The 27,956-nt window shown below is 39.7% G+C and overlaps 1 protein-coding gene across 3 annotated transcripts; it reads left to right on the forward strand.

The window, feature by feature from the left end:
* Positions 1-238: 238 nt before the first annotated feature.
* LOC100263330 (pre-rRNA-processing protein las1) lies at positions 239-27,838 on the forward strand. 3 transcript variants are annotated; one of them, XM_010658589.3, is made up of 11 exons: positions 239-424; positions 1,469-1,543; positions 1,684-1,980; positions 2,256-2,347; positions 17,469-17,540; positions 21,160-21,266; positions 21,486-21,541; positions 22,119-22,293; positions 25,133-25,213; positions 26,142-26,441; positions 26,791-27,838. In XM_010658589.3, the coding sequence occupies exons 3-11, from the start codon at positions 1,822-1,824 to the stop codon at positions 27,621-27,623; spliced, it is 1,875 nt and encodes a 624-aa protein (XP_010656891.1). In that variant the 5' UTR covers positions 239-424; positions 1,469-1,543; positions 1,684-1,821; the 3' UTR covers positions 27,624-27,838. The 3 variants fall into 3 exon arrangements, with proteins under 3 accessions (XP_010656891.1, XP_019078659.1, XP_059596575.1); XM_019223114.2 differs by lacking the exon at positions 1,684-1,980; XM_059740592.1 differs by lacking the exons at positions 239-424; positions 1,469-1,543 and having other exon boundaries at positions 1,977-2,041.
* Positions 27,839-27,956: the final 118 nt, after the last annotated feature.

Here is a 27,956-nt window from a genome sequence, read left to right on the forward strand (position 1 = left end):
AAATTAAAAATTAAAAAGAAGTAAACATGGAGCATTTGTGTTTATTGAAAAATAATGAAAATATTGAAAAATATTTATATAAAAATTGGGTTAATCTTCAATTTAAAAAATGAGAATAGCTAATTTTATAAATATGAGATTTTTTCATCATTTTAATAAATTAATCCTACATTATTTAAGCTATTTAAAAAAAAGAAAAAAAAAGAAAAGGGAGAACTATAAAATAATTTAAAAAAATAAAATTGGAGAAGTGAGGAAATTAGGGAGAAGAAAGAACGGACAACGAGCAGAGGGGAAGAGCCGAGGACCAGACCTGGACATCCCGTCGGAACAAACGAAAGATGCAGAAGCTGCCTACTTCGGAGTGAACGGCTGCCGACGGTGTTGAGAAGGCTGATGTGCCGCCGCCGACAATCCACCGAATGTGAGATAAGAGTTAGAATTAGGGTTAGGGATTTTATTTTATTTCTTTATTTTTGTGTTTTCTCCTCTAATTTCACTTTACACGAGCTCTTTTGATTCAAAGACAGCTTTCGTTCTTTACTTATTTCTTTATTTTTGGTGTCTAGCAATCACAGCAACAAGAACACGTCGGAGGCTTACGCCTCAAGCACTGTCCAATATAAAACCAAATTGGACAAAGAAATTCTGATTGAATGAAACATGCTTCAAATGAGTGGAAACAAGGTTGTAGAAGAAATGAGAGTGAAACCTGGCTTAATATGATATATATATATATGTATATATATTTGTATTTTTGTAGCTTAATTGTTTTTAGCCTAGTTTGGGACTTGGACACCTGATACCTAAATTAAAAAAGCAAGTTCCAAATCAAGTGAAATGAGTTCCCAAACATGGTTTAGGTGGCAGTAGAATTATTGGAAGTAATAAGAATGAAGTTAGAGCCCATCCAACCATGTTGCGTGTACTTATGGCTAATGGATTTTAGCTTAGTATGTGAACTTAGGCACTTGATCCTCAAATGAAAAAACAAGTTCTTATTTGAGTGCAACAAGTGGGCATGATTAGTTAGGTGAAAATACAGTGCTAGAAAGCAATCAGAGGGAACTTTGAGTTCATGTGAGGAATTTGGCATAATTGTATCTCAATGAATTGTAACTTTATTTTGCTAATTAGTTTGAAATACAGTCATTTCTGTGAGCTAGTTATGTTCTTGTTTAATTGTCTTGGAGGATGTGAGTACTTGATCATTTGAGAGGATTTCTATTATGTTGTATGCTGGGATGATAAATTTGGCATGTATGTTAACGATAGATTATGTTGCCCTCCAATTTAAATGTGTTTGTATTATTTTAATTATAGTTGTTTTTGAGATTGAATATGGTCATCCAGAAATATGTTTTCGTTTCCATTAATTGTATTTAATGTTCTACAGCAGTGTAACAAGAGTCTAAAATATGTATGAATACATTCTATAAGCGATTTCTTTTTTATTTATTTATTGCAGGAGACCACTTTCAATGGGCTTTTAGTGGTGGTCACACTTTGACTAATCAAATTAGTGGCAGCCTTGAACGGATTAGTAAGTGCCTAAGTGGAACTATACTGTAAATCATGGATTAGTCATTAGTGATGGAAACAATGGTTCTCAATTGGACACACACATGTTTTTTATTTATTTATTTATTTTTTCATGGAACTAACTTCAGTGTAAAACTTCAGGGAAGTGAAGGGAATGAACTTGACCGATTAAGAGAATCAAAATAATCTTGTGAAAAATTGAAGTTTGGATATCAATTCAAGGTGTGGTTTAAGGTCTCTTTCCAATCAGAGTTTTCTGAATCTGAAACTGTGGTTGGAATGGAGTCTCTACTGGGGTTCGAGCAAGCATCCAGACATGATAACGAAGGATCACATGGCCAAAAACTAGTTCCATGGTTAAACTGGGAAGAATGGAACTCTGTGAGACAGTCTCTCTTCTCTTCTTCTCAGGACTCTGTTGGCTTTGCTCTTGGAAGAGTATGAAAATCACTTCAAGTTTCTCTTTCTTTGCTTGCTGAGACAGTAAAGGAAAAGAAAAGTAGGTTTTGAACTCAGAATTTTTGAAAGAAATCTCCTCATAAATTATCCTAATGCAACTACTTGAATTTTGGATTTTTATAAACCAAAACAAGGGACACCACACTTAAAAACTAGAACTCGAAACTAGTATTTCATTTCTTTTCCTACATTTTCTCAGCGATCAAACAGGGCAATTTATTTTTTAATATTGAAATCTATGTTTTTGGTTTCAGGTATCTGCATGGCGAAGCAGAGGATGTCTTCCAGTTGTGGTTGAAGTTACTGCTTCAATCATTGAAATTCAGCAACAAGACCCCTTTTTCAGGTATATGTGTGTGGTATATGTCCATATAGGCTGGTGCTCTTGATTAATTAGAAAAACCTATAAGACTAACAGTGCTTGTAATCTGGCATGTTCTAGTTCCCTTGCCACATTCTTGTACTTTCTAATATTAACTGCTTATTAATTAGGTTTTATGCCATGTGTGACTGTGTCATAACTTTGAAAAGATTACAAGCTCTCCTAGTTCAATGATAGTGAATAAAATAATAGATTTGGATCCCCATTTGCGGCCAGAGCACTCAAGACCCATAGCTGAGCCTCTGTCCATGGCAAGGAAGCCTATCCTTCATTATCTATCAAATAAAAGATTTCATCCATGGGGCATAGCTCACTTTTCCAAATTCTTTTTGGGCTTTGCTCTTGTTGTTAGACCCATTTGTGCCTATGTTATTTCTTTCACATCTAAAATATCAAATCAACCACCTAGTTGCTTTTTCTGTGAAATATTGCTAGTATTTGAACCCTTCAGATTCTATTACTCACCTTATTTTGAGGATTGAATAATTCAAAGATTCTGGTCAGTCTGCAGAAGATCTTTTGTCTTAGCTCAAGAAATGTTTTGTCTAGAAACCATGTATTGGATAAAAGAAATATCTTCCATTATTTTGGCACCATTTTTTTTTTTTTTTGATAAATATCGCAAATATATTAAAGGGCAAAGGCCACCAAGCATACAGGACGTATACAAATCTGCCTCAAAACGAGAGCACAAAAACAAAGACCCTTACCCTCCCTTAAGTGGTCGCTAGCCACTCAAAAAAACCTAAGAGTGAAGAGGACTCCTCTCCAATATACACCCTAGCCCAACTCCACAAGGTACAAACAAAAGAATTTTTGAGTTTCTGTATATTTAACACCCCTCCCTTGAACGCTAACCTATTTCTTTCCTTCCATACCGTCCAAAAAATACACAACGGGATAGAATTCCAAATTTTTTTCCTCTTTTTCCCCACAAAGGGGCCCTTCCAACTGAATAAAGCCTCCTTCACCATCTCTGGGAACACCCAATGAACCCCCACAAGGGCAAAAACGATATCCCATAAGGCCCTTACCACTGTACAATGAAGAAGAATGTGATTTACACTCTCCTCTACACAACCACACAAAAAACACCGGTTAGGGAACTGCCAGCCCCGTTTTTGAAGCCTATCCAAGGTGAGAATTTTCCCCCACGCGGCTTCCCAAGCAAAAAAAGCCACTTTGGTAGGGACCTTGTTCACCCAAACGCCTCTATACGGAAAGTCGCAAGTATTGATGACAACCAGCCCGTTATAGGCCTCCTTCACCCCATACTTCCCATGGCCCCCCCCTTTCCAAAGCACCCCGTCCTCCTCTGAAGAGAGCTTGACGTCCTTGAGCCTAATAAGCAATCCTCTAATCCAGTCCAGCTCCCAATCATTGAAATCTCTATGAAATCTGAGATTCCAGCCCCCTGGGCCACTGCTATGCTCCCACATCTCATTAACCGTTGCATTCTTGTTGGCCGCCATCTCATAAAGCTGGGGAAAAGCATGGGACAGCCTCTCATTCCCACACCACTGATCCGACCAGAATTTTATTCTAGTCCCTTTCCCTACCTTGAACTTGATATTCTCCCAACACCATTTAGCTTCCTTCATGACCTCCTTCCATACCCCTACTCCGTAGGTTCCCCGGCCTTCTTTAGTTTTCCACCCAAACTCTTCCTGACCATACTTCACCCCGATCATTAACCTCCAGAGATTATCCTTTTCCACAGCAAATCTCCAAACCCATTTATACAACAACGCTTTGTTCAAGGAGTCAATCCTCCTCATGCCAAGGCCACCCTTTTCCTTGCGAGTACACACCACCTCCCAATTAATTAAGTGGACCTTCCTCTCCAAGCTGCCCCCTCCCCAAAGAAAGTCTCTTTGTATTTTTTCGAGTCTTTTTACAACACTCTTCGGCATTCGAAAAAGGGACATAGTGTATATGGGAAGGCTGGCCATCGTACACTTGATTAAGGTAATACGCCCTCCCTTTGAAATATACTGTCTTTTCCATTGGGCTAATCTCTTCCTCATTCTCTCTTCCACCCCATCCCAAATGGAAACAGCTTTGTGGTGAGCTCCAAGGGGCAGCCCTAAGTACACAGTGGGCAGCATTCCTATTTTACAGCCAAGTTCCACAGCCAGCTCCTCAATGTCCTCCACCTCACCCACCGGAATTAGGACACTTTTATCAAGATTGATTCTAAGGCCGGAAGCCGCCTCAAACCAAGCCAACACCCAACTTAGAGCGGACACTTGCTCTTTATTAGCATCACAAAAGATGATTGTGTCATCCGCAAAGAGCAGGTGTGACACTATCATCTCCTCTTCCCCTCTTCCCTTAATGTTGCAGCCTGATAAGAAACCCCCATCAACCGCCCTTCTAATTAGAATACTAAGAACTTCCATCCCCTACACAAAGAGATACGGGGAGATGGGATCTCCTTGTCTTAGCCCCTTAGAATTCGAGAAAAAACCAGCTGGCACCCCATTTATCATGACTGAAAATTTGACGGTAGAGATGCACCACCAAATCCACTCCAGCCACCGCGACCCAAAACCCATTTTGACCAGAACTTTCATGAGAAATCTCCAATTAATGCTGTCATAGGCTTTCTCAATGTCCAATTTACAAATCAGCCCTTTCTCTTTTCTCTTGTTCCAGAAATCAATCACCTCATTGGCAATAAGAGACGCGTCCAGGATCTGTTTGCCTCTCACAAAGGCGTTTTGGTCCCCTGACACCACCTTATCAAGCACCTTCTTTAGCCTATTCGCCAACACCTTAGCCAATAGCTTGTATAAACTTCCTAACAAGCTGATTGGCCGGAAATCACCCAAGTCTTCAGCCCCTCATTTCTTAGGAATGAGGACTAAAAAGGTGGAATTAAGACTGTTAGCAAACGAACGCATTCGCTAAACAGATCCATAATCTCCTCCTTCACTACCCCCCAACTTGATTGCCAAAACGCAATTGTGAACCATCCGGACCCGGCGCTTTATCCCCATTCATACCCATTAAGGCTGCGTAGATTTCCTCTTCAGAAAATTGCACCTCCAGAGTTTCAGCTTCACTGGAACTTAGACATTTAAATTGCAGTCCCTCAACATCCGCCCTCCAGCCTGGCTCTTCAGAGAGCACCTGCTGAAAAACACTCACTATTCCTTCCCTCATCTCCTTCTCCTCAGTCAGCCAAACCCCATTAATTTTCATTCTCTCCAAAGAATTATTCCTTCTATGCGCATTAGCCATTCTATGGAAGAATCCAGTGTTTCTATCTCCCTCCTTAAGCCACAATTCCTTGGACAGTTGTCTCCAGTGGGTCTCCTCCAATAAAACCCATTTTTTAAAGGAATCCTTGGCTTCTTTTTTCAGTTCAGTCTCTCTTTCAGACAAGCTTCTTTCCCTTTCCACCCCGTCCCAAAACTCCACTTGTTGCAAGGCTAAATTCTTATTAACTTCCAGCCTACCAAACACCTCCCTATTCCACACTTTAATCTTATGCTTCAGCACCTTCATTTTAGTAGCTAGTCTGACACTGACCCTCCCTCTAACCTCAATTTCTTGCCACCATCCCCTGAGAAGATCCGAGAATCCGTCAGCTTTAAGCCACATATTTTCAAATCGAAACGGGGACGGACCTCTCCTTATCCCTCCCCCCATCAGCACAATAGGAAAGTGATCTGAGGTCGGTCTTGGCTGCCTACATTGCACGACCTCATTGAATTGGTCAAGCCAGCTCTGAGTCACCAGAAACTTATCCAATCTGGCCCACTCCTGATTGTTCCTCCCCCCACTCCAAGTAAGCACCCCTCCTTGTAATGGGAGATCAATGAGTTCTAGTTCATCAACAACTTGAGCAAATCTTCTCATTGCACTCGTTAGTCTCCCCTGATTACTTCTTTCCCTCATTGACAAGGTGACATTGAAGTCACCCCCTATACACCATGGGTCCTCCCAAATGCCACGAATTGCTCCTATTTCCTCCCACATCCACTCCCTCTCCTCTTTAGAAAATGGCCCATAAACCCCAGTAAACATCCAGACTAAACCATCTTCCACATTCCTCACCCTACAGGAAATTGAAAAGCACCCCACTTCCAATTCCATTAAATCCAGGATCCTCTTATCCCAGCATATCAGGATCCCTCCCGCAGACCCCTGGGCATCCACAGTACCCCAATTAAGGAACCTTCCAGAGCCTAAGCTCCTCACCAACCCCTCTGTCATTGACTGAATTTTAGTCTCCTGGAGACAGAACATATCCACTCTTTGACTCCTGATCATGGCCTTAATCACTTTTCTTTTTGCACTGTCGTTAACTCCCCGAACATTCCAGCTTAAGATTCTAATCTTCATTTGTCCACCATAGACTGATCCCCTCCTACTATCATTTCACCCTTTTGCTTTTTCCCCCTCTCGTAATTAATAGAGCATTCCAGCCTTTTCAATTCCCTTTCAAATCTGGATTTCTCTAGCATGTTTTTGCTGTGGACCTTCTCCCTTCTCTTTCGGATCTTAATCATAAACTCCAAAATTTCTTTCTCCAGTCCTTCTGTAGAAAAACCCAAGAACTTACTGAATTTGGCCAACTCACTCTCCTCCCAACTTTCCTCCTCCCATCCCTTTCCAACATGTGGCATCAATTGGGCTAGTCTCAGCATCTTACCACTGCTCTCCTTACAGGCGCTTGAGCCCTCCCTCAATCGGCACTCATTTTCCTCTTCCGAGGGCCCCCAGGGGAGAAGCATACAAAGAGGAGTTTCTCCTATCCTCCCCAGAAATGTCGCCAAAATCCCCCAACGGGGTCCGACCAAAAAAGAAGAGAGGAGAAGAAGATAGTTCAGATGCCATAAAGCCACAAGGGATAGGAGCACACTCGTACCTCGATGCTTCTTCAATTAGGGCGTAGTCGGTTCTTGATTTCTCTGCGAGACAGGGCTCCATTTCAGCTTGTCTCCTCCTGCCATCATAATCCCAAAAAGGGACTCCTTCAGCGTCTACCTCCTTCATTTGACTTTGGCCAGTCCACACGAGAGGCAAAGCTACTCCAGATGGGTCATGACAGTCATCCCCCCCATATAGCCCACCCGATTTAACGGGCTCCAAAATTCCAAAGCCCTTTAGATACAAAGGCCCTTCAGAAGGCGAAGGCCCACTGGAAGTTGGCCCGGCCTTAGGCGACACGAGCCCATCGGGCCCAACATCCAAGTCCAAACCACGTTGAGGCCCAGCAGGGCAGAGCCTCCTATGCAAGCCTTCTTTGTCCCCCAGATCCAGTCCATTTGGACCTCGGGAGATGGCCCAACAAGACCCCGGCCCATCCATCTGCCCCCTCGTCCCATCAGCCGACTGCAGGTGGGTCTCGAGCCTCGCGCCTTCCACCACTTCCATCACGCGCTTGCCCGCGCGTGTATCTACATCACCCTCAACCTCTCCTACAGCATCACCCCTGTTTGTACCTTTCCTTTCTGCCGGCATCGTTCTCATTACCGGCCTAACTTCCCACCATAAGGTGAGCGAGTAATACATCCCCTCGACCCCAATTTCCAGCATGCTAGGGAGCTCCTCGCCGGATATTTTCACCAAGATTCTTGCCCACTGCAATTCTTCCAGCCTCTCCGTTTGAGAATCAATTGCCAAGAACCCCCCGCATTTCTCCCCCACCTTTCTCAGGATTTCCCGGTTCCACAACAAGATGGGGAGCCCCACAATTCTCACCCAAGCCTCGCTTCTCTTTTCTCCTTCTAACAGACACCCCGTCCTAGGGTTCCACTTCTCCAGCCACAACATTGTCTTCCCTACCCAAATTCCTCCCATTTTAATGGCTTTTTCAGCTTCATCACACCTCTCAAATTCTAACAACACCTTACCCCTTTCCAGCTTGGCCAAACCTAAATTTCCCCTCAGCCCCCACGATCGAGCCATTTGGTTTCCCCATCTCTTCAAGTCCTCCCCCTTTGCCGACCTCGAATCCCACGACCCAACAATGCACTGATCCAGCCTTTTTAGGTTTTGGTATAGGTCCTTGTGGTTTACTTCTACCCTAGCCACTGACCTGCCGATGCGCTTCTGTCCCTTCACCACTTGCGCGTAGCTACTCCCCTCACATGGCGCCACCGGCACCTTCTCCTCCTTCTAATACTCCTTCCTTTTCGTGGTACCGACCAGTTCCTGAAGAATCTCCAACATCGCACTCCAGCCCCCTTTCCCTCCTTTTCCTTTAGGGATATAAATGTTAAACCTCTTTTTCTCCCCATCCTCTACTCCCAAACGGATGAAGCTTCCTCCTTTGTTCTCGTCCCGCAAAAGCGAAAAGAGCCTCCCTCTCTCCCTCCAATTTCTTACCCATCTACCTGTCCGTGTGTCCTCAATACACAATGCCAAACCTTCCGTGACAAACCCTAAGCTCTCCGGCCCCATCTTAATCCACGACGAAACCCCTCGCTTCCTTTCCTCGATGAAGATTTGCGTTTTGCCTTTTTTCCTCTCAAGCTCGATCTCGAATGTCTTCGACTCCACCTCAAAGCTTCTCTTCCACTGACTGGTACGAGCATCCAAGCTACTGAAATCTTTCACGCCATCGCTTGCGCACAGCTCCACTGGATCTCCTCCCGAACTCGCCCTCTCTCTCTCTCTCTACAACCCTCTCTCTTTCTCTCTCCTCCATCTTTCTTCTATTTTGGCACCATTGAATCCCTCCTTTATCACCTTATGGACATTTAGAATATTTTTGTTTTTTATTTTGTGATAAGAAACAAAAATGTATTAAACATGAGTAAAAATAACATAGAAAGATGAGGAGTCCTCCCTATAGTTACAAAAAAATTGATAAAAAATATGGCTAAACCCTTCCACTACTCAATGAGACTTATCCAAATGGTTTAGTATAAAAGAAAATGCAATAGGACCTCCTTAAACTCAATCAAAACTCCTCTTGTTGCTATTCAGACCCTTTTGTTTTGTATGCTAAGGACGAATCAAGTTGAAAAACAATGAGAGGAATGCTTTTAGAAGTAGATGTACAAGAGGCTTAGAAAGAGGAATAGAAGTTAATTAGATCCCTCAGTATCTCTATTGTACTCCACTTCTCCTCAAAGGCTCTAACATTTTTCTCCCACCACACAATCCACATCATGTTTTTTTTTTTTGATGGGTAAATAAGAGGAATATATTAAATGTGCTTGCAAAATGGCGCTATAGAGTACACACGAAGTATATAACAAAGGCCATAGGGCAAGCAAAACCCAAGAACACAAAAACCTCCACTAGGAATACAATCTAAACAGAGACACCCCGGAAACCCAACCAGAAACAAGAACTCTCCAAACACCCACCAGCAATCAAAAGAAGACCGTGACTTCACATAACAGGTTCTGAAACCCCGTTACTCCTTCCTTTTCCTCTAACAGTCAGAGGGGAACTATTGTAGTTCATCGAGCACTCTAATTTTCGGAGTTCCCTTTTGATGCGAACAGCATAAGGAGAGTATCTCTTTCTGCTTGAGACCTTCATCCCCCGCCCTTTCCTTGCCTCCAATTTCTTCAGCAGGGAACTGATTTCCTTTTCGAACCCCTCAACTGGCATCCCCACAAAGCTGCTAAAATTGACAAACTTAGAGGGAAGATTATCCATAACCTCCTCTTTTGGAATGCAGACAAGCTCTAGGGCCTTAGGGGTCTCTAATTTTTTAGCCCTAGCCCCCCCCCACCCTTACCAGAAAAAACCTTCTCAGCGCTAGCTGAAGTCTCATCCAAACTCCCATCAAGAAGTAGCATCTTTAATGAACGACACCTAGATTCCAAAAACCCCAAAGAAGAAGCAGAGCTTGGAAACTTCTTCGCCTCTACCACTAGGGCTTTGTCAGTGAATGCCACATGGGAACACACGAAAGCCGACACAACTGACATCTCAAGCCCCTCAACAACATCCTCGATGCATGCTCTCTGCACAGTCGTCTAACTCTCTGCTGAGAAATCGCCCCCTTTGTAACGCCCTAGAGGGCCATTCTCTCCCACAACCATGTTTGAAAAGTCACAACCCTCTCTTAAGCCCACCCCCTTGGCCGTACAAAGAGAATTGTGGGCCTGGCCCAAACTTAAATCCTCTTCTTCTACAAAAACTGAGGCTAATCAGGCCTTAATACCATCCAACCCATTAAAGCCTTGGGCCTGATTGGAAACACAACACTTAACACCTTGGGTCCCACCCAAACACCTGCCGCCCATAAACAGAGATCCTGACCCTGCTCTGCTATAGCTGCCTTGTCCACAAGGGTCAACTAAACAATCTCCTACAACTAGTACGTCTCAAATCTTTTTCTTGGACAACCTCCCCTGCTGCAGCCTCTGTGGGACGGACAAGTGTCTCTTTACCTTGCTGAGTGTTCCTGTTGAACTGTTGCAACACGTCTCCGTCTGCAACCAGCCAAGCTTACCCCTTCTTTCCCACTCTCTTGCTAGCGTGTGGTCCTCCCTCCACATTTTCCCCTTCCTCCAGCCCGCAATCACCATTGTTATTGTATCTTGGAACCAGCATCGAAAAACTGGGGGGAACTTCCCACCACAACTGAATGGAAAAGCTGGAAGCCCCCACTACCACTTGCAACGAGCCAGGCTTTACTCTCCCACAAGACCTAACCAAGATTCTCGCCGATTGAAGATGAGACAACATCGCAATGTCGTCATCCAAAGCGACAAACCCCCCACAACCGTCCCCTATTTTCTGAAGCACCTCCCTGCTCCATAGATGTAAAGGGAGACCCAACACCCTCACCCAGACTTCCTTAGGGGAACCCCCTTCAAGCAAGGGTCCACCTTACCAGATGCAGAACTTTGTCTAAGCATCTTCTAGAACCTCTTGAGACCACCCTCTTTGCCTCCGAACTCAATTCAAAGTCAAGCAACAACAGGAAACCTCCAAAGACATAAATTTTCACCCCCCCTTTCAAAGACCACAACCTAGTCACTGCACTTTGCACCAACGATAAATCTGGGAAAGGCTCTGCAACCTCTCTAAACCACCCTACCAAGCACCTCCTCAGTTGCTCCTCCTTGCACTTCATCTCACTCTCCCCCAACTGTAGCCAAACAGCTTCTCCCACCCCACCTGGCCCTTTCCTAATCGCGTCTGCAAAGGACCCTTAAACAGTCCCCTCCTTTGGAAAACACCTCGCCTCTGCCCAAAAAACTACTCCCCTAAAATCTGCTAATGGTAGGACTCCTAGAGCACAAAGCTACTTCGCTAGTAAAGACCAACCCCTTTAGAGGTTCCTCTCTTCATGGAAAATCAATGAAAACCTCTTCGCCTCCTCCATCACCACTGAACAAAATAGAAACCTTCCTGCTTTGTTTGACCTGCACTCCAACTTGAACTTCCTCCCTTCTTCTTCCCATTCAGAACTCCTACCCACCAAGTCTTCATCTTTGTAGCAAGACTCCACCCTAGCCAACAAGCGGCGTAAACTCACATCCCCCCAAACCTAATCCAAGCTGAAAGACTTCTCTCTCTTTCCTCAATAAAGCCTCTCGGCTTCCCCCCAACTTCCTCTAGCGAAAGGTTGAAGGACTTAGGGTCCACAGCAAACCAGCTCCGGCCTCCCCTCGTCGACATTTCTCTGAGCTTCAACCCATTCTCCCTTCTCTTGTAAGAATTTCTCTTCTCAATACTTTGACAACCCTAACTAGTCAAAATCATGAAAAACACATCCATAGCTCCAGATTGACAAGAACTACTTGTAATAACCAAGAACCCAATTGATGAAGTTTAACCCCAGTCCTTGTATAGGTGACTCCCCTTGTACATGTACATTTCATCAGTCAGTCATCAGGGAAGATCGGGTTCTTCTAGTTTATATCACAATCCACACTACGTTAGACAAATGATTTGTCAAAGGATCTTGCTTTTAAGGTTACTCCCCAAACCGTTATATGAGGTGACCATCATGTCACATATGGTTGTGGGTGGAACCCAATCCATCCTAGCTTGTCTGTATAGATCGTTTCATAACCCTAAAGTAGTGAGATAATTTAAAAAAGATGATACAATTATTTCTCCGCTCTTTGTGCACAGAATGTATGAGTTAGAGCTAAGGCATTTTTAAGGTCGTCTCAATTGTAACATTTCATTGGCATCTACCTTCTTCTGTGCCACTAATCCAAGTAAAGACCTTGATCATAGATGAGACATTAGGATTCCATACAAATTTGGCTGGAGAAAAGGCACCTGTATCTTATAGATTGGACAAGGCCATAAAAAAGGATTTTATTGAGAATGAATTGGAGGAGGATAATTACCAGTCTCTCACATCTAGGACGGCTGATGACAAATGTACACATTTGAGAAAAGAAATAAGTCTTTCAAGTTCCTCAATCTACAAATCGGTGTGGTTACGACAAAAGTTAAGGTCTTAAGAAGAAAAGGAAGAATTGCCAAGGATAACTTAGATATAAAGGTTTTTCACTATGACAACTTTGGAAAGTCTTGGAAATTGATAACCAAAAGGTTGATCCTTCCACCCATATCTTTCGAAAAACGAATTCTCATCCATTACCTATCACAAAGCTAGTGTGTAGAAAAATCTTGAAAAACCTATGCAATGGCCTTCCAGGGGCACTAATGTGACCATTTAACTAGAATGTTGATGTCTTGTAAATGCTCAAAATAACTTGATGCCAAAGGGTGAAACTTTTCCTAGGAAACCTTTAGAGCCACTGCCCTAAGTGAGCATGATTCCTCAAAGAAACCTTTTTATTTTTTATTTTTTTATCAGACTTTACTCAAAGAAACTTTCCCTAACCCCAAACTTTCATACACCTTAGGCTTATACAATAGGTCTAGTTGATAAGATGATCTCTTTTACCTTTCCCAATCCTTGACCAAAGAATTTCTTTGGCAATTTCTCATCCTTGATGCCATTAATGCTATAATTTTGTAAAGAGATAAGAAATAGTGAGGAATGTGTTCCTTTTTGGCGCTTTTAATGCTTCTCTTGTTTACCTATATTAAAAAAAAAAGCCAGGAATGTGGGACAAGCTTGATTGGATTTGAGTTATTCTTCTGCTTAATAAAAAAAAAAAAGTTTTTTTCCACCCATCCAATGTCCTCGAAAATTTGTCTATTATAGGATCTCAAAACATGCTTGCCTTTGGATTCTCCCTCTAATGGAAGACCGAGTTAAGTTAAAGGCTACTATGAGATTTTACATTCAAGCATCAAAACCAAACTGGAAATCTGATCTTGACTCGTGTTGATGCTTGAAAGAGTATTCTTTTCTAAATTGATCTAAAGTTTTGAAACGTGCCTAAAAAACAAAAAGATTAGTTTGAAGTTTTGTAGATTTGTCATAGAAACTCTAGAGAAAAAGATGATGTCATCTGCAGATTATAAATGAGATACTCTAGTCCTACTTCTATACTCAATGAAGCCTTCTAATAAATTGCTCTCCTCTGCTCTTAACAACACTGTACTTAAAGCATTAGTTGCAATGATGAATAGGAGTTGAGAAAGAGGATTACCTTGTCTTAAACCTCAAGTTTCCCTAATCCATGGATTTGTTTATCGCAAACAACATTACTCAGATATATATTTTTGTGAACTTGTGAGAATGTGTCTTGAGGACTCGTTGAGGATTTGGACCTAAGAGACTTTCCCTTGTAGGGGTGCCCTTTTACTTGGAGTGGTGGGATGAACGGTTTGTCTAAGTCAAGATTGGACTGATTCTTGGTTTTTGAGGATTAGGAGTGTCACTTCTATGGGGTTGTGTTGAGTGTTTTACCTAGACTGTTGTTTGATCATGTCCCCATTTTGTTAGATGGGGTAAGAGTGAGGAGAGGTCCCGCTCCTTTTAGATTCAAAAACTTGTGGTTAAAGGAGGAGGGGTTTAAAGAGCTACTGAAAAGCTAGTGGTAGGGGTTTAATTCTTGTGGCTCCTTCAACTTTATTTTGGTAGCAAAATTAAAAGCTTTAAAGGCCAACTTGAAAAGTTGGAATGAAGAAATGTGTGGCAAAGTTGAGGTTAGAAAGAGTTTGGCTTTGCTGTAAGTGACCTTTTAGGATGAGAAAGAGAGTTTTTGTGCCTTAATGGTGGAAGAGGTGGAGGCTAGAAAAGAGGCAAAAGAGGACTTCATAAAATGGGTCCTCTTAGAGGAAATTTCCTAGGGACAAAAATCAAGGGAAGTGTGCCGAAGAAGGGTGACATAAACACTAGTTTTTTTCCACAAGATGGCTAATGCTCATAGAAAGAGGAACTGCTTAGCCAAGATTAAAATAAATGGAATATGTTTTTTTAGAGAAGAATGAAATTCAAGATGGGGTGGTGTGGGCATTTTAGGACATGTTGACTAAACCTAAGGATTGGCGACCTAGCGTTAATGGATTGGCTTTTGATGGGTTAGGAGGTGAGAATGCTATAAGGTTAGAGGAGTTGTTCTCAATTGAAGAGGTCTTCTTCGCTCTGTTGGACCTTAGCAGGGATAAAGGGTTAGGTTTTGTTGGCTTTTCTATGGCATTTTGATAGTTTAGTTGGGATTTTGTGAAGGAAGAGGTTATGGGTTTTTTTTAGGGAATTGCATGAGCATGACAAATTTGTAAAGCGCTTGAATGCAACTTTTCTATTTTTAATTCTAGTAAAAGGGGGTGTTGAAGATCTTAGATATTTTAGGCCTATTAGTTTGGTGGGTGGTTTGTATAAGCAGTTGGCTAAAGTGTTAGTGAATAGATTAAAGGAGGTAGGTAAAGTGGTGCCCCTATCCCAAAATTCTTTTGTAATGGGTAGACAAATTTTGGATGTAGTGTTGATTGTGGACAAGGCTATCAACTTGTTATTGAAAAGTAATGAGTGTGGTGTGCTTTGCAAACTTGATATAGAGAAGACGTATGATCATGTAAACCAGAACTTCTTGCTTTCTGTGTTGCAAAATATGGGTTTTGGGAAAAAGTGGATTGGTTGGATAAAGTAGTGCATTTCTATAGCTAGGTTCTCTATCCTTGTCAATGGCACCTCGTTTGGCATTTTTCAAAGTTTTAGGGGTTTGAGGCAAGGGGACCTTTTTTTCGCTATTATTCATGATTGCTATGGAGGCTCTTAGTTACCTTCTTAAGAGGGTTGTGAGTGGTGGTTTTTGTCGGGTTGTAGGGTGAGGGAACGAGTTGGTGTAGGGGTCTAAATCTCATATTTGATTATACTGTTGTTTTCTGTGGTGCTTCACAATACTAGATGATTTATTTAAATTGGTTGCTAATGTGGTTTGAAGCCATTTAAGGGTTGAGAATTGATTTGGATAAAAGCGGGCTACTACCGATGGGGAGAGTGGAGAACTTAAATGATTTGGTCTTAGAGCTTGGTTGTAAGGTGGGAGTTCTCTCTTCCTCTTACTTGGGTCTTTCTTTGGGTGCCCCATTTAAATTCGTGGCAGCTTGGTATGAGGTGGAGAGGTTTTGCAAAAGGTTAGTCATGTTGAATAGACAATATATCTCAAAAGGAGGGAGAGTCACTTTAATCCGAAACACCATTTTTAGCATGCCTATCTACTTTATGTCTTTGATATGCATATTAAGGTTGATTAGATTGAGATTAGTGTAGATTTAGAGGGACTTTCTTTGGGGTGAGGGGGCTTTTGTGCGAAAGTCTCACTTAGTAAGGTGAGCGATTGTTTCTTAAGATAAGAGGAAGGGTGGTTTGGGCGTTAGATGTCTTTCTTCGCTCAATAGGGCCTTGCTTGGTAAATGGTGTTGGTGCTTTGCAGATGAAAAAAGGACTCTTTGGAAGCAAGTCATTAGTGGGAAGTATGAGGAAGAAGAAGGGGGTGGTGCTCTTGTGAAGTGGGAGAGGGGTATAGAGTGGGGTTATTGAAAGCTATAAGGAAGGAATGGAATCTTTTCAGTAGTAGGATTTCATTCTTAGTGGGTAATGGTTAAGGGGTGAGTTTTTGGAAGGATAAGTGGTGTTGTGACAATTCTTTGTGTGCTTCTTTCCCCTATTTATTTGCCTTAGCTGTTTCAAAAGAGGTGTGGTGGTAGATGTTTGGGACTTGACGCTTGAAAGGGGTGGTTGGAATCCTTGTTTCTATAGGCCATTCAATGATTGAGAGGTGGAAATTGTGAAGTGGTTCCTTTTGAGAATTCAAGAGAAGAGGGTGTCTAGATATGTCAAAGATGGGGTGCTTTGGATAGAGTTAAAGAGCGAGAAGTTTTCTGTCAAGTCTCTCTATGTTGCCTTAGAGCCAGGAAGTTTGGTTCCTTTTTCGATGAGCATCATTTGGAGCTCTTGCGTATCTCCTAAGGTAGTTTTTTTCGCTTGGGAGCATCGTGGGAATGGCCTTAACATTGGATCAGGTTAAGAGGAAGTGGTGGTCCTTAGCAAATAGATGTTTCCCTTGCCACAATGAAGAAGAAACTATTGATCACTTTCTACTTCACTGCGTAAAGGCTATAGTTATTTGGTAGCTACTTTTGGCTCTCTTTGGTGTGTCTTGGGTCTTTCTCTTGACAGTTAGAGAGAATCTTCTTGGTTGGCTGACTTCTTTGTGGGCAAGAAGTGCAAAAAGGCATGAAAGACAACTCCATTATATATCTTTTGGTCAGTTAGCAAAGAAAGAAACAAACTTGCTTTTGATAAGGAGGAGCTTTCGGTCTAAAGGTTAAACTCTTTTATTTGTAATTTCTAGTCTTGGACTAAGATGTTTGTGAAGGACCTTTAATTAATTTCTTTGATTGGTTGGGTTTTAGGTGAGGGCAGGTGTTGTTTATTGTAGCCCTTCTTTACTTTTGGTTTTGCCTTAAGGTAACCATTGTATACCTCCTGTATGTTTAAGGACGCCTTTTAGGCACCTCTTTCTTTTTATATATACACTTCTGATTTTACTTGTCACAAAAAAAAAAAAAAAAAAAAAAAATCCATAGGAAGGAGTTACTAGCTTCTAACATTTAGATGAGAGTGTATTTTATTTTCTTATCCTTGCTTTCTTTTATTTTGTAGATTTCAATTTTCAGCTTTATTAAATATTGTGTTATGTAATTGTGTTTAAGATTGCTTTCCCTTTATTTTGCCTACAAAGTAGCTATATTCATGCATGTTCTTGGCTGGTTGTAGAGTTGATGCAAATGATGATCTTTTGCACTCGGAAGAAATGCTGGCAATGCTATACTGCATGGCAATCATGAGGTAAGGTTCTTTTTTAATTTCTGATGCATTGATCTATTAATCTATAGCATTTCCAAGTTAATATAAAGATATAGTGTAATAAATCTTGCAGTTTTATATGAAAGTCCAAACTAATCTCTTTTTTTTTTTTTTTTGGTTTTTGATGAGAAACAATAATAAAATATATTAACGTGACGATAAGTACAGTAGAAGGATGATGAATCCTAAAGAAAAAACTACACAAAAAGTATATAGGAACCTCTATAGTACTAAGTAAATCTATACAACTATGAGGTGCCATAACCTATATCGGAATATACAAAAAGCAATCAGTCCTTGCTAGCCTACGCCTTTAGACTTACACACCAACGTCAAGTCAAGTTGAATCATATCAAGGGGAGTACCCTTAAAAGTTGTGGTACAAGAGGCCCAAAAGGGAGGCTAAGAAAGGAATAATATTCCAAAGACTCTCTGAAGTTCTCGCCTTGTCTTAAACACAATCCTAGCATTTCTTTCTTGCCGCACAACCCACATCAAAGCAAGACAAGCGAACTGCCATAACACCTTGCCTCTAATGGTACTTCCCAACCCTTTATATGAGATAGTCATCATGTCACATATACTCCTAGGAGGAACCTATCCAATTGAGCCAATTTCAATAGTTTATACCATAACTTGAAAGTCAAAGGACAATGTAAGAAAAGATGATTTATTGTTTCACCACTTTTTATAAACAAACAAACATCAGGACTAAGGGCTTTGTAAGGTCTTCTCATTTGTAGCATGTCATTGATGTTTACCTTCTTGTGTGCCACTAACCAAGCAAAAGACTTGACCTTAAATGGGGTTTGTGATTTCCAAACAAAATCAATAGGAAAAATGGAATTGGATCAATATGGTTGGACAAGACCGAAAAGAAGGATTTTATTGTAAGTAAACCTGACTAAGATAAGGACTAAGCTCTCGCATCAAGAACAAAAGGGGATAAGTGCAAAAAGAAAGAGAGGACATGAGTCTTTTAAGATATCCTATCTCAAAATCAGAAAGATTATGACGAAAGTTTAAATTCCAAGAGAAAGGATTAGTGAACCTAAAAATTGATGAAATAGTACTATTTTTAGCTGTGACAATTATGAATAGACCTAGGAATGGAGAACACAAAGGTTGATCCCCTCTCCATAAGTCTTTCCATAATTGAATTCTCATCCCATCTCCCATCACCAATTGAGTGAATCTAGAAAAACCTTGAAAGACCTATACAATAACCTTCCAAGGGCAACGATGTGACCACCTGACTATAGTATTAGCATCCCGTCTATTAGTATATGTCTCATATATACTTAGAATAACCTGATGCTAAAGAGCAAAATTTTACTTAGAAACCTCCAAAGTCATTTCCCTAACAAAGCACAATTCCTTACATATATCTTCCTAAACCTTAGTCCCCTTTCCCCTTTAGGCTTACACGCCAAGTCCTAACTAATGGTCTCTCTTGTGCTCCCCAACCCCTAACCAAAGAAAATCCCTTTGCAAGTTCTCAAATTTTTGGCCCACATAAGAAGGGATCTTGAATGTGGAAAAGAAATAACAAGGAATATGGGATAAGCACAAACGGATAAAAGTTATCCTTCCACCTGAAGACAACTAGACTTTTTCCCATCCATCTAATCTTCCCAAAATTCTCTCAATCATTGGATCTTAGAAAACACCTGCCTTTGGGTTCCCCTTTAGTGGAAGTCCGAAATAGGGAATAGGCCAATCTAACACTTTGCAATCAAGCACTGATGCCATCTTAATGAGTTGATCAGGATCAATGTTGATGCCAGATAGAGTACTCTTTTCTAGGTTGACTTTAAAACTAAAAATGTGCCAAAACACTAACAAAATTATCTTAAAAGTTTGTAATTCTTCCAGACAAGCTCTAGAAAAAAAAGATGGTGTCATCTGCAAATTGCAAATGGGAGATTGTAGTCCTACTCCTTCCTACAGTGAAGCCTTCCAATAACCTACTCTTCTTAACCCTCAACATCAATCTACTTAGCACATCAGCTACAATACTAAAGAGGAAAGGAGATAGTGGATCTCCTTGTCTCAAGTCTCTAGGAGCTTTAACCCAACCGTTGGCATTACCATTTACCGGAATTGCAAAAGAGAGAGAGGATAAACCTCTCATCCAGGTCCTCTATGTAGAATTGAATCCCTTCCTTTCAAGTACATGGTCTAGAAATCCACATGATCATAAGCCCTTCCAAAATCAATTTTGAAAACTACCCCTTCCTCTTTAGATTGTCTTTTCTCATCTACTATCTTATTGGCTTTCAGCACAGTGTCCAGTATTTGTCTTCCTTTAACAAAAGCTCATTTTACCAATAGGCAAAATGAGGCTAAGAAATCCTACCCATTGCAAGGGGCCTATAAAGAGGCCCTTTCATTCAGGAAATTTTCTTGCTTCTCATATGCTTCGAGGATAATCCCGTGGTTACCAATAGGTAGAATGAGGCTAAGAAATCATACCCATCACATGGGCCTATAAGGAGGCCCTTTTGTTCGGGAAATTTTCTCACTTTTTTGTCTCTATAATCCATACTAGATGTCTTGTTTTTTGTTGAGAGTATAAGTAGTTATATCAAGTGGCTGTATATTTGGCTTTTCTTCTTTCTCCTTGTATATATATATATCTATATATGTATGTATGTTTGTATATATTTGTGTGTGTATTTATTTAGGATGCTAGTTGATAAGCAAGACAACCATCCCATTCTTTTCTTTCATTTTCTCTTCCCCAATTTTTTTTTTTTTCCCAATTTTTCTCATTTTTCTTTTATTTTTTGTTCTATAAATAATGAGCCATTAGAGATTTGATTCCAAGAGGTATTTTGGTCTAAAGCCTCTTTGAGTGTCTGTTACCTTATGCTGTGCATGTAGTTGTTATTGAGGTTTTGGTTCTTGCAAGTCTTGGGTTCAATGTACTTCGAATGCTTTTTGTTCTCCCATTTGATTGTCCCACATACATGAGGGGCTTGCACAAGAGGGAATGTTGGCCTTATATACGTTTTTGCCCACTTCCTAACATCTAGAGTTATTGGTAAGTGGTAGTCTAACAGCCGAGTAGTGTTTTTCCTCCCACCCTTCTATCCAAAAACCTCTAAAAGAAATCTCCATCATGCTACTAATCTCACAAGGAGTGGCCTAATATTTGGGAACTATTTCTTCTTCTTTCTTCTTCCTTTTTTTGGATAGATTTTGCATTAAAAACAACATTTTTAAGAATAATGCATTCCTATAAATGTGGAAGAATTTTGGATTACAATCTTGACCCAATTTGTTTAGAAACCAATTGAACACCATTTGAATGTTTTTGTAAGCTTTTTGGTAGCCGCATACTTGACAATGCTAATGTTTTTCTAACACTTAAACTGAGTTGATTAGAAGCCAATTGAATGCAAGTTGAAATCTTTGTAAGCTTTTCATAGCTACATTCATATGGGTGCACTCTGTGTTTCTAACTCTCATCATCTGGTTAAAGTTGTATGTAATGTTGAAGATCAGAACTAATTTTATTGCACATGCTTGTGTGCACAAATCCATGAGCCACAGGTAAGAAAATTAGGCTTACAGGCTTTATTCTTTTGTTTTGAAGGCTTGTAAATGGTGTTGTTGAGAAGACACGCAAGGCGAAACAGGTTTCAATTGCCGAGGCAGCTGATGCAATTGGTATTCCACGTATGCTGATTGATATTCGTCATGGTAAGCAACTTACTTTTATGTTGCCTAATGCATATGGGACTCTAAATGCTGAGTCCTCTGAACACTCCCAGGTGGAGAGTGATAAGATTCTAGTGGGCCACAAGGCCAGTGACTTTGTCTATTATTGAATTACGATGCAAAATTGGCTCCTGATTCTTCCTGGTTTGACTTTAGATTGGACTAAGTTTGGTTTGTGCTTTTATGTTGTTCCATGTTTAGAGGGTTCCCACCGTGATCTCCCTTCACTGCTGTTGGTTCGTCTTGCCTCAGTTAAGGTATACTTTGTTCTTGTCTATGCGGTCATCAATTGAAGCATTTCTTTTAGCTATTTCCTACTAGTTACTCTTATTTTGGGTATTTGCATCAACTAGAACATGATGTCATGGTTAGTCGATATCTGTTTGTAATGAATGCACTCAACTTTCCCATCCATTTTTGTTTGGTTTTAGTGAAAACTGGATGCCAATGATGAAACAACCATCAGTGCAAGAATGTTGGTTTTTGGTCAATAATACTAGTACAATTTTTTGATCATAAACTATTTTTGGAAATAGTTTATGTTGATTCAGAGAAGTGTAAAAGTTACATGGACCAATGGCTTTAAAAAATTATATTTTTCTAAAAAATTTACTTAACATTATATGATCAAGAATGCTTACGTGATGTAATCACTTTGTTTCTCCTTCTCCTTTTTCTTTTTCTTTCCTTTATTTTTCTCTCACACTACTGGTCAGTCTGTTTTTGTTCTTGTATTTTGTCAATTTTGGTTTTTCACTTGCTTCTTAAACTGTCAGTGGAAAATTTAGAGTGTTAAACCTTATCATAACTTACATCTGGTTTTGACATTTTCAGGCACTTGATTGGTTGAAATCTTATTATTGGGAGCCTCAAAAGAAGGCAATTCCATTGCAAAGAGATGGAAGTTCCAACATCAGAAAAGAAATCAAGTCTAAAATCCGTGAATTGGCTTTCTGTTTGAAAGTGAGGCAGAGTTCGCGATCAGGTGGCCCATTAGCCAAAGGAAAACGTATGTATGGAAATACAATTTTTTTTTATTTATTGTAAAAATTAATTGGTGAAAATAATTTTGTAAGTTTATTTTTATCTCTGATTTATGTGATACATGAAGTCATTCTCCAGTGAATCTTGCATTAATGATTGGATGTTCAACTGCCTTCTCTTCTGCAAATGCTCTTCATAAAGATTTACCATATGTTTCTTTTTACATGCATAATACATGCACAAGTGGCATGGTTGTCAAATGCAGCCATATACGTGGCTTCGAAATTTTCACTACTTCATTGAATTTTAGCTGTATGTAGTAACATAATGGTCCAAAATAAATATTTAATTTCTTGTAAAAGTTTGCTTTCTTTGACTAATGGCTGTTCTAATTGTTATCCTCTCTTGCCCTTTCTTGCCACCAAACACACATGGTCACAAAGAACTGGTCGTCTTTTCCATTAATGTGTTCTTGCTTCATTTAAAATCTTTGGATCTGTTTTTTGTATTTTATGTTCTACTTCTGCATTTTGTTAATCACTTGCCTATTTTATTGATTTTATTTCACCTTTTTTTTTTTGTTTTTGTTTTTGAAACTGTTTGGCTAATGTGCAACTGTAAACTTTAGATATACAGATCCTTTGCATGTTATATGCATTTCTTAAAAAAAAAATGGTATCAGAACGTGCATCATGCAAATTTGGAAACTATGAGAAATGTCTAGTAGTAAAACCTTTTCAATAATTATGGTAGATCTGATGCAAGAAAGAATGATACCTAAAGTTAGAAATAGAAACAGGTTTTTGTGTTTTAGAGCTCTTGCCTGAATTCTTTGATGGAAAATTTGCTGCATATAATTGAAAAATAGTTTTTTACACAAATTAAGAACACTGTAACTTTGTGTAAGTGTCTGAACTGAATTATCAACAATGGCCACCATAAAACCTTGTGTCCACACTATTGATGTGGATCATGTGTAATAATCGACCTGGTTGCTCCTTGGCTCTGGGCTTTTTTTTTTTTTTTTATCAGAAACAAGTCCTTGGCTCTTTTTTTTTTTAATTTTTTTGTGGTTCTCTTTGGTGCTCTTTATATACTTTCGGTGTATTTTGTTGTGCTTTTGCTTTTTTAATGAACTATATCATTGCCTATGAAAAAAATTGATGTTGATTATATGCATCCTTGTTTTCCATTCTCTCTATCTAGAGTCATTTCAGCCATTAATTTTTTTTTTTTTTTTATAAGGAAAAGGAAAGATATATTAATTAAGAAGGCTATACACCAAGATACATGGGTTGCATACAAAGGAAAACAAATAGCATAGCCAAAATGAGGGAAAATGCAAAAAACTGCTCTCCCTTGATTAGACCCCGCCCAATCTACAAATTCAAATAAAGACAGTTCTGCAATATACATTCTAACCCAAAGCAACAAATTTAACACAAATGACTCTTTGAAGACTGAACTGGTTGTTTTGTATTTTCAAATGCTCTTTGGTTTCTCTTTCCTCAAAGTCCAGAAAAGATACAATGGGGCTGCTCTCCAAACATTCTTTTGCTTTCTTCCCACAAAGGAACCATGCCAACTAAATAAGGTCTCCTCAACTGACAAAGGAAGAACCCTAACAACTCCAAATAATGCAAAAAGCAAGGGCCCAAGCTCCATAGCTCTAGGGCAATGAAGATGGATATGATCAATGGATTCCACCTTGCTTTTACATAGGTAACATTTGTTTGCTAAGGACTAACTTTTCCTTGAAAGTTGCTTTAAAGTCGGAACCTTCCCCCAACAAGCTTACCTAGCGAGGAAGCTCACTTTAGACAGAAATCAAGAATTTCAAATAATGCCTTTGGGGAATAGAATTGAACACCTCGGCTCCAACATAGCATACAAAGATTTTACCAAGAAAGCACTATTTCTTGATTCCATCCACATCACCTTATCCTTCACTCCCCTCTTCACAGACTTCCCTTGCAAGCTTGAGAAAAGAGACTTCACGGTATCCAACTCCTGGTCATTCAGATGTTCAGGAAAACAAGGGCTCTAGTGTCCCCCCTCCCCATGCTCCTCCCAGACATTTGCTACCCAAGCCTCTTTATTCATAGCTAAGGCAAATAAAATGGGAGAAGACACATGTAAGGGTTCCTTCCTATGCCATCTATCCACCCAAAACTTCACCCTTCTTCCATTCCCTACCTCAGAAGAAGCTTTAGAGTTGATGAGGCCACCATGTCTTTTTCCCATGTCTTTTCCTGTTGGCTTGACCCGAGTTCTTTTGGTTTCTTATTTTTCCTTTCAGCATCTTTAATTTCAATTAACTCACGTCTCCTTAGTGACACATTTGTTGGTTTCAGTTACGTATGCTAAAACCCTCTTAGATCAGTCTCCCTCATCTTCCCTCCAAAAAGGCACTCCCTCTAGTCTCCTACAGGATGCATTTATTTCTTTTTCAATCTTTCAAGTTTTGTCAGTCATCCATTTTAACGTCCTCACATTAGGGAAGCTCATTTTTACCATTGTACCCCATTAAGCATGGCCGACCTTATTTGGAAGTTTTGCCTTTTCAACAGCAGTTTTGTGGGATGGCTTAGTATTTTACATTTTTAGGGAAAAGGTAGGGGAAACATGGAAATTTTTGTTATTATCCTGAATTCACAAAAGTGTGTGGTTCATCATTGTGCAGGTACCTTGGATTTTCTCACATCAAATGATTGATAGTTCTATGAGTGCTCAAAGGGACAAACCATGATTTTGTTATTACATTTTCCTTTCTCCAATTGATCTAACATGACTTTGTTATGACTTTCATTATTTCCTTTTAGTGTAGGAACTTTGATTTGACTGATTTCTGCTTCTTTTTCCAGGTAAACATGGTGAACTACTTTGTGGAAGTAATAAGTTCTTCTCAGTTATGACTGGAAAGCTCCTCTCTTCCAACTCTGGAGGTAAAACAATTTAATCCAATCCTGTTCAATCTATTAGAGATAGAAAGTGGGGGGGGGGGGTGTTTGGGGGTTGTTCAGTCTATTAGACATAGAAAGTGGTGAGGGTTTTGAATACTTGTGAAAATGTTGTCTTTACACTGAAGCCATGTACTTTGCATGAACATATAGCTAAGCTAACATCAATTAATAAAAATGTTAATGACTCCATTGCATGTCAATGAACCTGCCCTCAGTGTTACAATGGTATTGGAATGAAACAAGGAACAAAAACCATTCAGGAACTTAAATATAATCTTTTTCAATGCCAAGTTAAGTTATTTATGAGGTAAATAGGTTTACTAAGGTTATGTTTGGTTCCCGGAAAATACTAAGGAAAGAAAAAAATGCAGAGGAAAATTGTTTTCTTATGTTTGGTGTCACTATAAAAAATAAGAAAGAAAATAAAATATAATTAAAATTAGTTAGAAATTTATGTATTTTAAATTTATTTAATCTTTATATAATCAACGAAAATAAATGAAATTGATTTGAAGAAACATATAAAAATAATTTATTGATTTTAAATTTATTTATTTATTTCTTCACTTTTTCTTTCCTTTTCCTTTTCTTCTTTATTTTCTTTCCCTCGCATTTTCCCTTAAACTTTCTGGGAACTAAACATAGCCTAAACGTCAGCATGAAACATGTAATATAGAACAGTACATCATTGTATAGAAAATAGAAGGTAGTATAATTTGTCAACAAAATTTTGCTTAACAAAGCAGACATTCAAATTGGTTAACATCTTTCAGTTCACATCGCTCCCACCAACTAAATTAGATACCAAAAGGGCTTTGAAATATTAAGCCATGGTTGCCTGTCAATATTTCTTTAAATGTCTAGATATAAAGCATTTGCTTTCTCTGATAGATATGATATGAATTTTCAGTTCCCAAGAAACAGATTACCAGGATTTTGAAGAATCTTGTTCTGTTATATTCTTCCTACTCCTCAGAAGTAGTATCTGTGCTACTGGATTTGTTGCTGAAGACGTCTGATTCCTTGCACTTGGCTGAGCTTTTGAAAAATTCTCAAATTGGCCAGAGAACTGACAATATGCAAACTGTATTTGATGACTGGAAGCTTCTGTTAACCAAATTCTCAAATAAGGAACCGGAATTGCCTCTGACCCTTCTTAAGGCAGTTCTTGATATGATAGAGACTCAGGAAGCCATGAAAATTGAAATTGGTAATTACCTTTGCAACCATCTCTGACTTGCCTTCTACTGAATTATCTTATGAGCACAGTTTTATCTTTTTTAGACACATCGCCATGATTTGAATTATTCATGATCTCATTTGTGAAAATAAATTGGATTCTTCATTTAAGTAGGGATTAGACAAAACTCAGCAATATATGTACATCACTCTGGGTAATCTGTAATTAGCTTGGTGTGGAATAGCATAGAGCTCTATAGTCTTCGTTGGAGATTTCCTGGTAGTAATTCACATGTGTCTAAAAAGATTTAGTAAAATCATCAAGTTGTGACTTGCTTTGTTTTTTATTTAAATTTTTATTCACTTGGAATCTTTGATAGGTGGACATCATCTCATATCGTCAGAGGATGATGTTGAGATTGGCCAAATTGAACTCCTTTCTTCACTCTTTGCATGGCTTGTTGAGCACTTCAAGGGGTTTTACTCTGAAATACAGATACCAAAAGCAACTCTCCTAGAACTTCTACGTAAATGTCTTCTAGTATCAGCCCCTGACAACAAGCTGATCATGGGTTCGGCTCTGCTTCTTGCGCAGATGGCAGAAAATAACATTATGATTGAGAAACTCAGCCGTTTCTGTTTGCTAGGTTTATCAAAATCAGATGTTACTGAAGAGACTGCTCCCCCCTTGAGTTTTGAAAAACTTCTTGTTCATCAGGAGGATGCTATCCGCCAAGCAGCTGAGAAGCTGGAGTTAGTTAAACGTCATCGAGTGAAGGGCAGCATTGTGAAGACGACAACAAATGGTGATGATGGAAACCATAGCAGATGGGTTGTGGCAAAGTCATGGAACCCATGTCCGATTGGTATGTTGCCTCGTGCTCTTGGGTCTTCTGGCCGCCTTCCTGCTCTTGACCATAATGATAACCAAAAAATGCCCCCAGAATCATCAGAAAGAAGGGAGCTGTGGGAATTGAAGCACTGTAGCAGAAAAAGAGAAGCTTGTTTTGATATTGAGATGTTGGATAACTCAAGTGTCAAGAAGATGAGGGAAACTGTTGAGGATCAAACAATAGAGGGCCACGATTCAGATGATAAAGATGTTACTTTATGTGAAGGTGTGAAAGGCCAGTTGCTGATTAATGGGGTTTGGAAGAAGGTTGAGAGAGAAGAGTTGCTTGCCATTAAGTCTGCTGTAAGGATTTTGGTTTGAGCAATTGTTTCCATTATTTCTTGCCTTTGTTATAACTCCATTCCTCCCTTGATTGCTTTATTGTTCATTTTTGGTGCTCAAATCACCATAAAGTTTTGTCAAAGTAGCATGCATTTAGTGCTCGTGTCCCCTGTATATGGTACCATGACAATTTTGATCTGAACTTGATTATAAGCTTACAACAGAGTCACAGACAAGGCGAATTATTGCTTTCACTTTGGATCCATTTTAGCAAATGGGAAATTAAAAATCTTGGAAAAGTTAGTGTTGGTACCAGTGTGGTAGCTGGGTTTGGTATATTCTTGAAGTTCTTTTTTCTGGAAGTGTAGCTGT

The sequence above is a fragment of the Vitis vinifera genome, chromosome 11 (genome assembly GCF_030704535.1).
Source record: "Vitis vinifera cultivar Pinot Noir 40024 chromosome 11, ASM3070453v1".
NCBI classification, from domain to species: Eukaryota; Viridiplantae; Streptophyta; class Magnoliopsida; order Vitales; family Vitaceae; genus Vitis; species Vitis vinifera.

Coding starts and splice junctions, on each gene's coding strand:
- LOC100263330 (XM_010658589.3), top strand. CDS start 1,822: ATGGAGTCTCTACTGGGGTTCGAGCAAGCATCCAGACATGATAACGAA. Junction 21,267..21,485: donor GCTGATTGATATTCGTCATG/GTAAGCAACTTA, acceptor TTCCATGTTTAG/AGGGTTCCCACCGTGATCTC. Junction 25,214..26,141: donor CCTCTCTTCCAACTCTGGAG/GTAAAACAATTT, acceptor ATGAATTTTCAG/TTCCCAAGAAACAGATTACC.